We start from the raw sequence: 15031 nt of genomic DNA, 5'->3' as shown, positions 1-15031 counted from the left end.
GATAAAAAGAATGAGTCATTCCAAAGTCAGCGTACGACATTCTATTCTTTCTTTTTGCTTTATTCGTTGCCTTGTTCATCTTTATAATTATAAAAAAAAAAAAAAAAAAAAACACGCGATGGATAAAATGGTCCAAGCGGAGGTTGTGTTTGCGATCGCTACTGGATGGATGGACGCAAGCCGCACATTACTTTCTACCTGCGAACATCTACGACAATTTACCTCTAGGTATCCAGACACCAGCTGGCATTAATATTATTTCTATGCCAACAGTCACGCCTCCTTTAGCGCCGCTTCATCACCGCTCTCTATGATCCACGACGCAACTGTCGTCGGATTGCCTCCACAGTGGTGTATGATTAGAATAATAAAGATGTCAAAGGTGTCGAGTATGCTTCAGAGATCGAGAATACGGCCCCACTATTAAACGCTATCTACATATCAGGATCTAGGCTGATCATGGCCTGGAGCCACAAGGATATCGTTTTTTTTTTCTAGATGACTGGGATCGTCTCAAAGCATGCTCAATATGATTGCACATGACCCTAATATAACTCCAGATGATATAAAGAACCTAACAAGGATGAATACATAAAGTGGGCTCAGCTAGCAACAGTCATGAGAGAGGATCTCATCCGCCTCATAAGGCCTTTAACTTCTTTCATGGCAGTCAATATAGTCCAATGGTATATCGAATACATTGGAAGCGTCTAGGAAAGACAATGACATTCAAGGCAAAAATCCTCATCTAGCATCACTACTATATCTACAACAGCTATCGTTTGCTCTGCCATCAAATATCCTTCCAATCCTGAATTTAATCTCAGAATGTCTCTCGAATCACTATCCTAGGAAATGCTGGAGAATAGTAAAGCTGGATGGTTCCAGAAAATTGGGGATATGAAGGCGGATTCGAGATCAAGATACTATCAATCACCAGCAAATATAGTAGCAATACCAGCAGCAGCAGTGGAAACGCCACCAATAACCGTTTTGCCAAAAACCTTTTGGATCTTAAGAGATACAGTCACTAGGACGCGTTATCCTCAGTATAATTTGCCTTTGATGGATTGGCAGTAATATGAAGAAGACTCTTGCTCCCAAGAGCAAGAACAATGTACTCAAAAAAGAGATACGATCATTTGGGGTATAGTTACCATGGGTACTATGATTGGAATTGGCATCGCAAGAAGGTAGCTCCCATTTTTGGACCTAATGAATCAATGACGTGCTGTGATAGTACATATACCGGCCATTCGGTTTCAGTAATGAGCGGAGAAACTCTTCTCCATCAAACACGGAAACTTTAGGGGAGAGGGGAACCGGCCGTTCGCAGTCAAGAATGGACGACCCCACTGATTCATTTTTATTGGCTCAAAATTAACAATGATGTTTCGCCTACAAAGCTGTTTCTCTAGAGGAGATGATGCAGATGATGGAAGAGTCAAACTCCCCAACCACTCTAAAGGTCTGAGTGTGCGTCAGTTGTTAAATGAGATCATGACCGTTGGTTGGTTGATCTTTTAGTTAGCACTATGCCACACATATACATTCAAACATTTAGAAGTGTATAGTTTCATGGCTCTGGACACTCTTATCCACATGGTAAATAAATTCATGTCCTGAAAAGGCCTACACAGAGACTTCGCTTGTTGGCTTATTGCTCTTTATAGTTAGACCTTTGAAATATAAATGGTTCGCTTACCACACTTTTTGTAATTGAAGAACAGGTATACAATTCCAGGTTCTGCATCTGCATTATCACTCAATCACAGACCCGCCTCTTTTGGCGCAGGTCACTTTAGTGACAAACAACGCATATCAAATAGTTCTTTTGGATGGGGTTTAATGATGACAATGCTTACTATCCAATGCCTTTTAAATATAAAACAGATAATAGCCGATTAGAAAAACTTTTTTAGCTTGTGTCGATTTCCATTACAGTTTCTTAATGAAAAATCCATCTTGAAACAAACTCTGCAAGTATTGGAAACCATACATGGGTATTATATTTGGAGGGTTTCTATTACCATCCGTATTATTTGGAGCGTCTAAATCCTCATCATTAACTTAAACTATTGTAAAAAGAGACAGTGTGAATAAGATGTGTATGGTCATGCATCCTTTATCACTTTTCCATAACATAGTTAAGCAAAGGAAAAAGATATTTGCACGGGCCCGTATACCTCTTATTTGCACGCCCCGTACACACCTTATTTACACTGCTCCCCCTGTACAAATAACAAAATACTACTTGTATGGGGTCTTTATTTCAGTCTTAAATACCACTACCAGGAAGCCTTCCACGACACAAGCTCGATACCCAAGCATCAAATATTGACCAGAATATTTATCTTATCAAGGTCGTACGTAGCCCAGAATAGATGTTGATATTCTTTATGCGATCTGGGACTAAATAAAGAATTACAAATGATCTATCTATAATTGAAATATACTATGCCGCTTTACTTGCACTTTTGTTGGTCGTATTGTTATAGGTTGTAGATGGTTCACCAATGCTTTCTTTCAATTAAGTACATAACGATGAATTCAGTAATTAGGGGCCTCTAATGTGTAGTTTGTTTCGGTAGATATATAAACGATCATACTCATTGCTACGATGCATAACGTGTCGTGTCACTACTCTCTTTCTTTTCTCTTTCTTCTATCTATGTCTTTATCTCTGTCCTTCTTTATTAAGAGCTCAAGCACCCTCGGTACTAAATTTTGCTTATCAAATTCACCAAAATACAATGGGTAGACCTCAGTTTATTTTGTGGAATGCCTATCCTCTCGCTCGTTTGTAACTCGAGAGATTACTTATCTTTTGATAGTTGGTGGCAGCTCGCACTCAAAGCCGACCGTGCCACAATTACCTATATCCCTATATCTAAATAGCTAAAATACTTTAATAGCATAGCCGTGACTTATAGTGATAGAAAAGAGACATGGATACTCTTTTCTGTTACGTTGATAAAGATCCTTATTTTTGCCTCATTACATTCCAAGTTTGTTATCATGTTCAACCAGGGTTGATTTTTCACCAATAATAGGCAGAACTTGCCTTGGGTCGTCTTTAGCACGCAGTGTCGCATACTCAGCAGCACATGTAGATGCTCACTGCGTCTAGGGACTAGCTTCATATTGCACAATCACCTGAAAGAAAGTTTAGTCAAAAAAATAAAATTTTGAAATGGTTATGAAGAGAAACACTGTCTTCATTCCTATTTCTTGCCGTTTTCCCTCAGCATGTACTGCCCAAAAACTTTAGTGATTATCCACATTGGCATCATTAATAAAAGCATAAATTTCCATCTTGGTTGGTGAAGTATTTTTGTATGTCACAAATGAGCTGTTTTTCAGAGATTCAAAATAAAAAAATAATAAATAACCCACTTTGACCAGACTTTCTTGCGGGAGACTGTAGAGCGGAATAGAGCGTGAAAAATATTTTGTAGATAGATAGTAAGCAGTAGAAAAGTAAGTGAGAATAAGATATGGGTCCACATACCACGCCCATGGGGTATTTATTCATTTTCTGCTAGAGGAACTTAACTAGGTAACTACGTATCTATCTGTAGGATGACATAGGTTCGTTCTAAAAACTTCATATCAAAGATTTTTCGCGTCTATGTGTGGCGCGTTATTGCCACTAATTTCTTATACTAATCTTTTCAGTGCATTGGTGTTTTTACTCAGTATTTTTCCTAACTTGGCCATCATAATATTGCATTCTGTGGAATATACAACAGAGCGCAGCTACGGGGGAGTGCCAATAACTTCATCCTTAAGCAAAAATATACATGTATAATAGATACCAAGATGGCAAAAAGCAAAAGGTCTCGCCGAGACTCGAACTCGGATTGCAAGATTCAGAGTCTTGATTGCTAACCAATTACAACACGAAACCCTTGAGTGCGATTGCTTTGCAAAGGAATATTATATATACATAAATAAATATAGGTAGTCACAAGCATTTAAATCACGTGTATATAGTGTGTTGTAAATAGTAGGTGTATCTTTGCTTAAGGTGCAACGAACAGAACTTTGACAGTATCACCGGCTAATCAAGCTGTTGAGCCACCAATTGGAATTAAGTGGATTCTAGATCAACAGAAGGAGCGGAAAAAGAGACGAGAAGCTGTTATGAAAGAGGCGCGCAGAGCAACCAGAGAACATAATCTTAGGCGACAAAGAGCAAAGTTAGATGCCATAGTCAGAAGAGCAGAACGCCACCAGGACCGAGAGCGAAGGCATGGTGAACGCATGCGAGCCCGCGAAGAAGCGAGGAGACGCCGGACCCAGAACACAAGGAGATATGAGGGTCTGAGCGAGCAAGCTCTGCTAAGGAGAGCAAAAGTCGACCTGGATTCCAACGAGACACCGTGCCTAAAAGTGATCCCTGAAGTCAACAGAGGCCTAGCCAGGGACACAAATGGAGTTATCATTAGTGCCAATACTGAGGAGAAAAATCCAACGCCAAAGGGAACGGTACAATATCCAGCCGGGTAATGTCATTTATACGGATGGATCTCTCAAAGATATTGGCACTGAAAGAGTAAGTATGGCATTTGGTGTGGTAGTCCAGACACAAGAGGGTGAGTTTTACACTGCGCTATCTGGTAGAGTAGCAGGCAACGCATCCTCGACAAAGGCAGAGCTAGCTGGTTTGTTGGCAGGAATACTTATCAGCCCACGAAACAGACCTATGACAATCCGACTTGATAACAGCGCAGTTGTGACTCAATTCCGAGCATTGGTCCGAGGCAGAGTGGATAGCACGTTGCGACAACGTATTAGATCACCGTATGCAGTATGGTGGGCAGCTATACACAACGCATTTATTCAACAAGGATCGGAAGTCACGGTCGAGTGGGTCAAAGGACATGTCGGCAACAGAGGGAACGAAGAAGCGGACGAAGCAGCAAAACATGGACATTATGGCGAGCTATGGGATATCAACATAACGGAGCATAATGACATGTACTGCCATGCAAAGTTCAACGGTGTACCAGCGGAAGATGACTTAAGGCAGATCCTTAAGTTACAGTCAACAACTCGTACACATCACACGTGGATCGCTCAGAACAGGATGCAGGAGCATGTTAAGGATTGGACAAAAATTGATTGGCGAGCTACTATGAACATTGTTCATGATAGCAACCTACCGAAAGGACTCTTCACCAGCCCAGCGGACTGCCAAAAGCGAGCGCACAGGATCAAGAAACTCCATGGAATGTTGCCTACACAGTCATATATGAGACACTGGAGGCCAGACCTTTATGAAGACGGCAACTGCAGAGTGTGTGGGACAGAGGATGAAGATACATCGCACATCTGGAGATGTCCAAGGACGATGGAGACTCAGGCCGAGAAGTGGAAGGAGATAATCCAAAATGTGAATGTGATAGGGGAGAGGACATGGAGGAAAGAGTTGAAAGCAGTGCAGGAGCAAGCACAAAGGGCCAGAGAGAGAGGTGTAGACCCACCAAGGACAAAAGAGCCAACTTTTACTGCGGCAGAGGAGGACTACATTTGGAAAACTCTGGAGATGCATATCGATGGTGTGCGAGAAGTACGACGCCATGGTGATAGGAACGGCGATGATGAGGAAGAGAGAGAGCACGCACTAGATTGGTCTGTGCAGGACATTTACCATGGACTTACGCCCAAGTCCATTGCTCAGAGTTGGAAAGTTGGCTTCAAGACAACAACAAGGATAGCTACATATATGGCAGGGCGCTTCGTCAAGGCCATAGAAGAATTCGGTCGTACAGAAATCTGGAACAAACGGTGTAAAGTTACTGTTGAATGGGAAAAGGCTCGTGGAATCACTGCTATGAGCAAACGCGCTAGAGGACGCAACTGTGTTGGGGAGCACAGACGTAGTAGCAATGATTTCCTTGTCCCTTCCCTCAGACAAAGACAGAAGCTGAATGTAAAAGAGATCTACAAGATCGCGGATGACCGAGTCCGGGACAGTTACCTTGGGAAAACCAAACTGGACGTGATGGAGCGGCTAGGTGGAATGAAGTTTTTGATGATTATGGATAGCGGATAATTTGTCGCGTTGCGCAACAGGCCACGTCGGAAAGGTGGACTTTGAGTACCAACCACGGCGGTCAGGGTTTATGAAATCATGGATACAGCGGCTCTTGTCGTTGTGCAGTAATAGCTGTATATTGACTATAGTTTCTGGAGCATTTTGTTCATAGAGTGTAGAAAATAAATCCCATGACCCTGAGGGTCCTTGTTATCAAAAAAAAAAAAAAAGGTGGGGCGCGCAACCAGACCATCTCGTCGTGGTGCAAGCAGGCGAAGAGTCTGGCAAAAGAACTTATATGGCCTCGTAGGCCTTCGTTATCAAAAAAAAAAAAAAAAAAAAAAAAAAAAAGCTGAACCAGCCTTCTCAAGGGTGTCAATCGAAATGAGACGGCTCCGTGTCCTAAAAGTGGTGAGGCGCTTTGAATACTGCTTATAAATCCGGGCATTTACACCAGTATTATACTCCACATTCAATGCTTTCAGAAAAGTTTTTTTTTTAAAAAAAAAAAAAAAAAAAAAAAAAAAGCACTAGTCTTTAGTGAAAAGTATGATTTCATGGATGGGTCTTCCGTAGCTGTTAGTAAATTGCTTTGATTGTGAAAATACAAATTTCAAGTGATCCGGAGTGTCATAAAAAATTGTGTCCGTGGTATTGGACATCAATTGGCGTCATGCTAGGGTCATATAGTATATATACATATAAATATATATATATGTAGAGAGTCTTAACAAGGTTTTGCATATTCATCTTACATAATGTGGAATCGGAGTAAAAAATGAAGAGCGCAATGGCCACCTTACTCCTTTCTGGAAGATTGTGGTTCGTTGCTTATGATGTATACAGATGTGCCACATATGATTTTTGGTCATGTCATCATCTGTGTCATCTATGTAGTGTAAAATAGAATAACTGTATAAAATAAAATAAGCACAATCCGCGCGACGCGTTTTCTAGGATCGACGAAATCGTACTAATAAAAGTTATTATAGTGATATCATAGTGTTTTCTACGAAAACAAGATCCGTTCTTTACGTTTGGCTCTTACAATTCTTACATGTGTATATGGCGTTTGTTATGTGAGCCTGGCTTGGTTAAAATATATATAATGCATTTGTATAGTCGAGTCTGATAGATGCACATGTAGTTCTTGATTATCGCATTAGATATGATTAGACTGACTAATGTTTTCCCGTTACCCCTAGCTGTCTGTCGTATATATATATATGTGTTTGTAGTGTTTTGATTTAAGAGTATATTATTCAAAAAGCATTCCTAACAAAAAAAGCTCGAACGTGTCAAAACAATACAACAATCCATGTTTATTGTGTTGTTGGCATCAGTTTACAATAGATGTTTTTTTTTTGAAGATCATTAAAGAATAAGCAATCTAAATGTGTATTTATACAATCTTCGGCTATATGCGTTTTCTTTATTCCTTGCCAGTGTTGATGTTGTTACATTTTACTCAAGAATGTGTTTCTTTCAAAGAGTCAGAGTGTAAGGGGTAAAGGAGTCCAATGAAAGTATGTATGAAAATATATACAGACTTATGATGGGTGATAGCAAACAAAAAAAAAAAAACACGCGCAGAACAAAAGAAGAGACAAAAAAGGAATAGAGAGAGGGGTAAAGAAAGACACAGAGAGCGTGTCGGGATGCACTAGCGCTTTCAAAAGAAGTCTAAAATAGTTCAATTGCACATTCTTTTATCCGCCCGCTCCATTTGTTCGGAAAAGTACCGGGCTTTAGCGCTATTGTGGTATTCGCCATCGACTTTCGCCATCGATCTTCCATTTTTTTTTTTTTTTGTATGTAGTGGATAAATGGATAGTGAATAATCGGATTGTTGATTGACTGGATACTTTTGGAGTAAAAGGGTCTGTGTGATTGAAGAGTGGTTCTCTCTCACGTGCAATGGTCAGTTAGTGCCTTTTTCATCATCCTCTTATAACAAGCCCTGTCATAGTCTTGCCCCATATTATCTATGTACATGTACTGTTGACACGGGGCAGCGTCGGAGCAACCGTAAGCTTTATTTTTCGGTTTAGACTTGATTAAATTAGAAGAGTATTTAGACTGATTGTGAAGGGTTTATGTTAAGATAGACAAAGTAAAGCCAAAGTTAAACGGGGATAGATGCCTAATAACTTTAACAAGCAGGCGAAGTACATAAAATGGAGAAAGTGCTATTTCTGTCTGACGCAAAATGACCAGGGAGTGTGCATCCCCGCGCTTTGTTTGCTATAAAAAAAAAAAAAAAAAAAGACAACTGAACTACTCTTTCCTCTCGTCTCGAGGCCGTCATTACCTCGATGCTTGCATCTACAAGAGCAGTGAGAGATGGAGATTTTTTTTTAGGATGGTTGTCCTCGTGTCCAGAGGCACTATTATTTCCTTATTATTTTTGCGATAACAAAGTAAGACGATGGGTTAAAAAAAAAAAGAAGAGCAAGCGATAGTACGAGAACTAAAGTATTTTGCTATGACCCCTATAAGCTTGGCTTGCCAGAGCAGGTTGTATTATCCTTACCTGATTTGCTTATCTCTTAAAAAAAGAAAAATAGCGCATTCTCTATTCACGAATGCTTGCGATATGGCTGGGGCTCGATCGTTGAATAGGTAGTATGAAGTGAAAGCTAACCAAGACGACACAAAATGGTAAGCAAATGCAAGGGAAAGGGTAGGTTGATAGGGGGAAGGAAGAAGTAGGGAGCAGTAAGATGAGAAACCCCTCGACATTATTGAAAGTGATGATCTTGACAGGCTCATGGGTAATGGATGATCTTGTGTAATGAATTGATCCGCCATAATCCAGGAACAATGAAAGGTATTTGCCATGCACATCTTTCCCTTTGCCTCTTTTCTAAATAGCCAAAATAAACGATAGCGGAATAAATAACAAATTCAAAGTCCATTTATCCTTATTTGTCTCTCTTTTTTCCCTTCCATCTCTTTATTACTTTGTTATTCTACATACATTATGAAGGTTGCGGATGGATATAGCAATAAAAGCAATTAAATCAAGAGCGCCTAATTAGGGCCCTATGTCGGCAAACAATACATTGTGATTATTAAATGCCTATTTTTTTTTTTTTTTTTTTTTTTTTTTTTTGGGGAAAAGAGACCATATTCGATTGCAGTGCCAAATGCTACAGGGCATTACATACATTTATATTATATAAATGTATCAAAATGTGATGATCTTGCTTGGCAGATAAAGTGGCGGTGTGAGAGGTAAATTACAATCTCCATTGAAATATTCTAGACACTAAAGCAAATATAATTCGTGAGTAGGTGCCCGGTCATTTGTCCCAAGGATACTCGTAAAGTTTTAAAACATGTCTAAACCAAGGATTTAGTTTGGATCGTGTAGGAGTCAGATCGATCCGGGGTGACGTGAGTTGGAAGCAGTACAAATATATATATACATATTGTATGTGGAGGCCACGTACAAGCCAAGTCCGTTTATTCTCATCGAGCGTTTCCGGCATCATTCAAACATCAGTTAGGAACCAGGAACATCATTGTGTCCAGGTTTTTATTTTTATTTTTATTCTTTCGTATGTTTATTTAAATATATAAATATATAAGTTGTATATAATAGACAAATAAAATGCTGTATATATATTTATATAAAAAAAATAGAGTTATAAAATAACAGAGTATAAGTGTATATAAATATGTTATTCTATTGCTGAACCATGCCTTGCTTATCAGAACATATTTTTCAATTCAATCCTATTATTCAATCGTTCCTAACCCTTCTGACCTCTTATCATCATATAAATAGCGACTGAAGAACAGGCCACTTTGACAAACAATTATTCATTACATCTCCAGCATAAGACAAGACAAGGCAAAGCAAACAAGAACAGTGAGACAGTCAAACACCTTTCCTTTTATCCTTTCATCTTTTCAACTCCATTCTCTTTTATACTCCCCGCCTCGGTCATATTAAGCATCCTCATCCTCATCCTCATCCTCATCCTCATCCTCATCCTCATCCTCATCCTCATCCTCATCCGTCTTCAGCAACTTTGATTACCTTACTCACTTTTATACCTTATTCACTCACATCTACCCCACTCACCATTAGTTTCTCTTTATCCAAATCTGTATTTTCCCCATTCTACCACTGCATTGATGCAACCATCGTATTTTCGCTGTCATTCTTGCCAGTACACCTCTTCTCTCATACATTATAACCAGTGATTTCCTCATACTTTAATCTGGATCTTCCTTACTATTTCACAATCCTCCAATATCCAACATGGCTACTACTTCTATATCTACCTACAGTACTTCCTCCGTTAAATACAATCTGGTCCCAACCTCGACTCTCTTCCTCAGCGGAAAAACAAAACCTCTGCCCGGCATCACATCATCGGCACCAGTATCTGCACCCTCCACTCCCAACATAACCCCACTCAAATCATCATCAGCCATTACGCTGATTAACGGAGGAGAGACTGAGGCTGTGAATGCCGGTACAACAGGAAGTACCAGCGTTAATAGTGATGTCACCTCGACCATTAATCAGAAACCTGTACAACAGAGGCGTCAGCCTCCAGGTCCCCCTCTCCGACTCGTTATTCAACAGCGTCGACACAGTCAACGGCATCGATCTACCTATGGCTCAGGCCACCCTCTAATGCAGCAGATCCAAACTTATATTCGTAACAACAGCCAGAGTAACTGTGGATATCTCTTGAGCCCTTGTCATGAAAAGACACCATATATCCAGCTTGCAGGCAAGCTTGAGGACGTCATGTCAAGTCAATTATCACAAGAGTCTTCGCCCAATACTATAGACAGCACAAAGATAGTCTCACCGGCCAAGGCTGAGGAAGAGCAAGAGGGTTGTTGCTCTGATTATGTGTATACGGCCCCATGTGAACACCATCCATCCAAGGGTCAGACCGAATACCTGGTCAATGACATGTTTCCGAAGCTTGAGGTAAGTCCAGGTTATGTTAAATGTTGGATGCGTGTAGAATCATGAAACGCGTTTGCAGTGCCACAAGCGCATGGTTGACTGCGGACGGCTTCATAGCATAGCAGGGCAGATTCGCCGTTGTTCCTCATCATACATAACAATGAGGTATAGACGACGCGTCTCATCCCTTTTTTCTATGAGGCCTTCCGTAATCAAACAGCAATCCATTAACAAACCAAATTATCTTTTTATTTTTGTCACTCTTACAGCATGATCTTTCAACAATTGAGTTTGGCATCCGCATTTCTGACTTCATGCCTTTAGCCTTTAAGACGGTCCCAGTTGCTGGTTTAGTCGAGAAGGAGCTGGAGCTCTTGAACTACCTTCGCGGCCTTCCCAACGTGATCCAGCTTCAGGACTCGTTTGTCAACGACAATGGCAATACAGTGCTGGTCCTGCCAATGCTCAAGAAGTTTGACTGTCATGTTGCCAACAAGAGCCTTTGTTCTATTCGCGCTTCTATCAAGCAGGTGTTGATGGGTCTTGCTGCAGTCCATGCCAAGAACATTGTTCACTTAGACATCAATCCTTCAAACTTAATGCTTACCCATAACAAACGAGAGGTTGTCATCATTGACTTTGGTTTATCCATGAGTGTGAACCGATTCAATTTTAATGGTGACAATGCGTCTCCGTCCTTGGACCCCATTCCAGTCTGTGGTACAACTGGGTACATTGCTCCCGAGATCATAAATCCACAGTTCTATGGACAATATGATCCTACGGAGGCTGATCTTTACTCTCTTGGTATTGTTCTTGGCGAGATGTTGGAGCCTTATATTCCCGATTGCGATCTCCATTACTTTGGATCCAAATACCTTAGTCTCGAAAACACTAATCAAACAGTGCGTTTGTTGAAGGAATTTATCTCTCAAAAATCAGTGTATCCGGCCGTCCTAATCCAGGCTGCTGATCTCCTTGTGAATATGTTGGAGGAGGATCCAAAGAGTCGCAAGTCGGCCCAGGAGCTGCTTGACTCGCATCCCTTCTTGAACACACCTCCTTTGAACGATGGTTCCGGCGCTAGCCCGGGCTCCTGCTCAGCCATGAAGCTCGAGTTAAGCGACTGGTTGCATCGAGTACAGGAGATTAAATATTATAAATATCTTTGTCGAGAACAGAATGATTGTGAGGTATATCGTTACCGATAAATAGATCATTAATAGAGATTTAAGCGTTTTTAATAAAAAGTATACCTTTTTGTACGCCGTAGCTGTGTCGCGTGCCTATTCGCTCATACATTCCATTGGAGTTTTGTGCATTGCGTTTTTGATGTAATGTTGTTTACTTTTATAATCGCCTTTTTTTATTACTGAAGCTCCTGAAGGATGGATGCTACGACAGGCACCTGAAAGTAAAACTATGCTAATCAGAAGCACTTGTGGATATGTGAGGGAAAGAAGGGAGGAAGGAGACAAAAGAGATGGACCAAGAGTACGCATTCATGTATTCCTGAATGTGTCTCTAGTGAGTTGACAGGGTCTTTCCATGTTATTTTTAAAAAAAAAGATGGGCTGTCTCTTTTCTTCTTTTTTTTTATTTTTTATTTTTTTTCCTTCCTTATTTTCCTCCTTTCACCCATTGGCCCATCATGTCGGTCGAATACAAGCGCATCCTGTTCGATATCCAGCGCAGGGAAGGGAATAAGGTAAATCATTACATTTACAATCAACCTCGCAGGACATTACCATTTCAGGATCCAGTCATTGCAACCATTGTGACGCCGATCGATGAAACTAGCCAACAAAGGCTGCTATTTTATTATTATTAGCAACCAAAAAACAAGCTGATTATTATACACGCAACACTTTGGGCTAGAAAGACTGGCACCGATCTTATAACACACGCAGAAAAAAGAAAAAAGAGTTTCACTGGCAGCTGGAGTATCGTAGCCATGGCTCATTCGGTCATTCAACATCATCTGTCAGTAAATGGTCAAGTGCTCAGTTCTCTTTCCTAATGCGTGCTATTATTCATCTTCATATGTACAGAACTGCATGGATTGCAATGCACCCAATCCTCAATGGGCTAGTTGCAACTTGGGCATCTTCATCTGTCTAGAGTGCTCAGGGGTCCATCGCTCACTTGGTGTTCATATTAGGTGGGTCTATACGACTGCATAGCATTGCGTGGTACCTTTGTTTTATTACTTATTTTTTCTGCTCAAGCCTGCATAAAAAAAAGATGTATCGTCCAATTAATCGTTCCAGTTGCCATTCAACTAATATTTTGTCGGTATCGTTTATATCATCCCTTATATCATCCTCTTGATCTTCTGTCGGTCCAAAGCTTCGTGCGTTCCATATCAATGGATAAATGGTCTGACGATCAGTTGAAGAAGATGGAGCTTGGAGGCAACATTAAAGCTAAGGATTTTTTCGAGTCAAGCCCCGACTATTTCCCAGGCATGTCTATCAAAGAGAAGTACAGCAGTGTCTTTGCTGCACAGTACAAAGAAAAGGTAACAAAATGCTGCACGTAAACATTCACAGACAGCAAGGACTACAAAACTACAGACAATATGAAAACACACCCTTACAAATTCTAAACAAAAAAAGAAAAAGCTTAAATAAGCATCCACTACACAAAGTCATGTTAACTGAATGCCACGCGCATGTCGAACTCGTGCATATACAGTTGCTGAAATTTTATGTCCATTACAAATCTGACTGAATATTTACACCAATTTTTTTTGTCGTCCCCTATTAGCTGGCAGCACTATGTGAAGGTCGGCCATGGACACCTTCCACTTCGACAACGCAAGCACCCATCCGCTCAAACTCTGTGAACAGTAATCGAACGGGATCGCCTGCATTTGGGGCTCGAAACAATAACAACGGATCGCCGTTTGGTTCTAATGGATATAACAGCCCAGTGAGTGGTGGTGGCAGTGGATATAGCGGTCCCTCGCCAGGAGGTAGTCTCGGTTACAACGGTAACAGCAACAGCGGTGGAACAACGCCCCTTACAGATAAGGCCAGAAATGAACAGTACTTTAATCGTCTTGGTAATGAAAATGCGAATCGATCAGAGTATCTACCGCCAAGCCAAGGTGGTAAATACACCGGGTTTGGTAATACGCCTTCAGGCCCTCCACAAAACGATAGTCTGGATATGAATGATATCCTGAACGATCCTGCAGCAGCCTTGTCAAAGGGCTGGTCCTTTTTGTCAACAACGCTGGTAGCAGGCGCAAATATGATCAATGAAAACGTGATCAAGCCTACGGCAGCCACAGTCACAGATCCAGATTTTCAACACAAGGTTGGTGGATATGTTTCTTCCATTGGACAGAAGGTATAGCTTTTGATTTTGAAGTATTGTCGATTATAACAAAGGATCAACGAATGAGGAAACAATTCTGATAAAGCTCTTATATATCTACGCTTTATTCTTATTTGGGTCCTTGACAGGTCCAAGAAGGTGGTCGCACATTGGGAACTATGGTCAATTCGCAACTTAACCCTCAAGCATCCGGTTCTCGTCCTCCAAGCAATAGCCGATACGGTGGATTTGGATCGTCGGATTATCAACAAGGAGGCGGTACTAATACTAGTTCAGACGACTTTTTTAGCTCCACTATGAATCACTATGAGGCAAAAAACCAACCGCCAGTCCGTACATCCTCTCCTGGCCTTTCTAACAACGGAGGCATCAGCACCAGCAACAACAACGGGGGATTTGGTAGCAGTAACAATAACAGTTATCAGACAGGAGGCATAGGCATCACACGGTCCAGCTCCAATTCACCTGCTCCAAGGACAGGATCCACAGCAAATAACAGAATGACCTCTACCGCAGCATCTAGAGCAGCAACAGCAAAGCCAGTGTCTGGATTGGCTAAGAGTGGGAAGAAGGATGGATGGGGTGACGATGACGACTGGGCCAATTTTTAAATATCATACCGTGGAGTAGAATAATGAAATATTGCTGAAGGAATAAAAAAAGCAAAAAGAGAAAAAACAATCAAAACATTTACAATGCACATA

The 15031-nt window shown here is 40.9% G+C and overlaps 2 protein-coding genes and 1 non-coding gene across 3 annotated transcripts; 2 read left to right on the top strand and 1 right to left on the bottom strand.

The window, feature by feature from the left end:
• Window positions 1-3837: 3837 nt before the first annotated feature.
• On the bottom strand, window positions 3838-3910 carry BCR41DRAFT_t27. The gene has a single exon. It is a non-coding gene; the product is annotated as a tRNA-Gln (tRNA).
• A 7340-nt stretch (window positions 3911-11250) lies between these two features.
• Window positions 11251-12252, top strand: BCR41DRAFT_347230 (kinase-like domain-containing protein). The gene has a single exon (XM_022023060.1). The coding sequence runs from the start codon at window positions 11297-11299 to the stop codon at window positions 12191-12193; it is 897 nt and encodes a 298-aa protein (XP_021884762.1). The 5' UTR covers window positions 11251-11296; the 3' UTR covers window positions 12194-12252.
• A 349-nt stretch (window positions 12253-12601) lies between these two features.
• Window positions 12602-15006, top strand: BCR41DRAFT_419434 (putative GTPase activating protein for Arf-domain-containing protein). Its single transcript, XM_022029761.1, has 5 exons — window positions 12602-12690; window positions 13034-13143; window positions 13332-13503; window positions 13752-14339; window positions 14456-15006. Exons 1-5 carry the CDS (start codon window positions 12634-12636, stop codon window positions 14936-14938), a joined length of 1410 nt encoding a protein of 469 aa, XP_021884761.1. The 5' UTR covers window positions 12602-12633; the 3' UTR covers window positions 14939-15006.
• Window positions 15007-15031: the final 25 nt, after the last annotated feature.

The sequence above is a fragment of the Lobosporangium transversale genome (genome assembly GCF_002105155.1).
Source record: "Lobosporangium transversale strain NRRL 3116 chromosome Unknown BCR41scaffold_5, whole genome shotgun sequence".
NCBI classification, from domain to species: domain Eukaryota; kingdom Fungi; phylum Mortierellomycota; class Mortierellomycetes; order Mortierellales; family Mortierellaceae; genus Lobosporangium; species Lobosporangium transversale.
The sequence above is the reverse complement of the archived record's forward strand: the minus strand, read 5'-3'. Positions and strand labels throughout refer to the sequence as shown.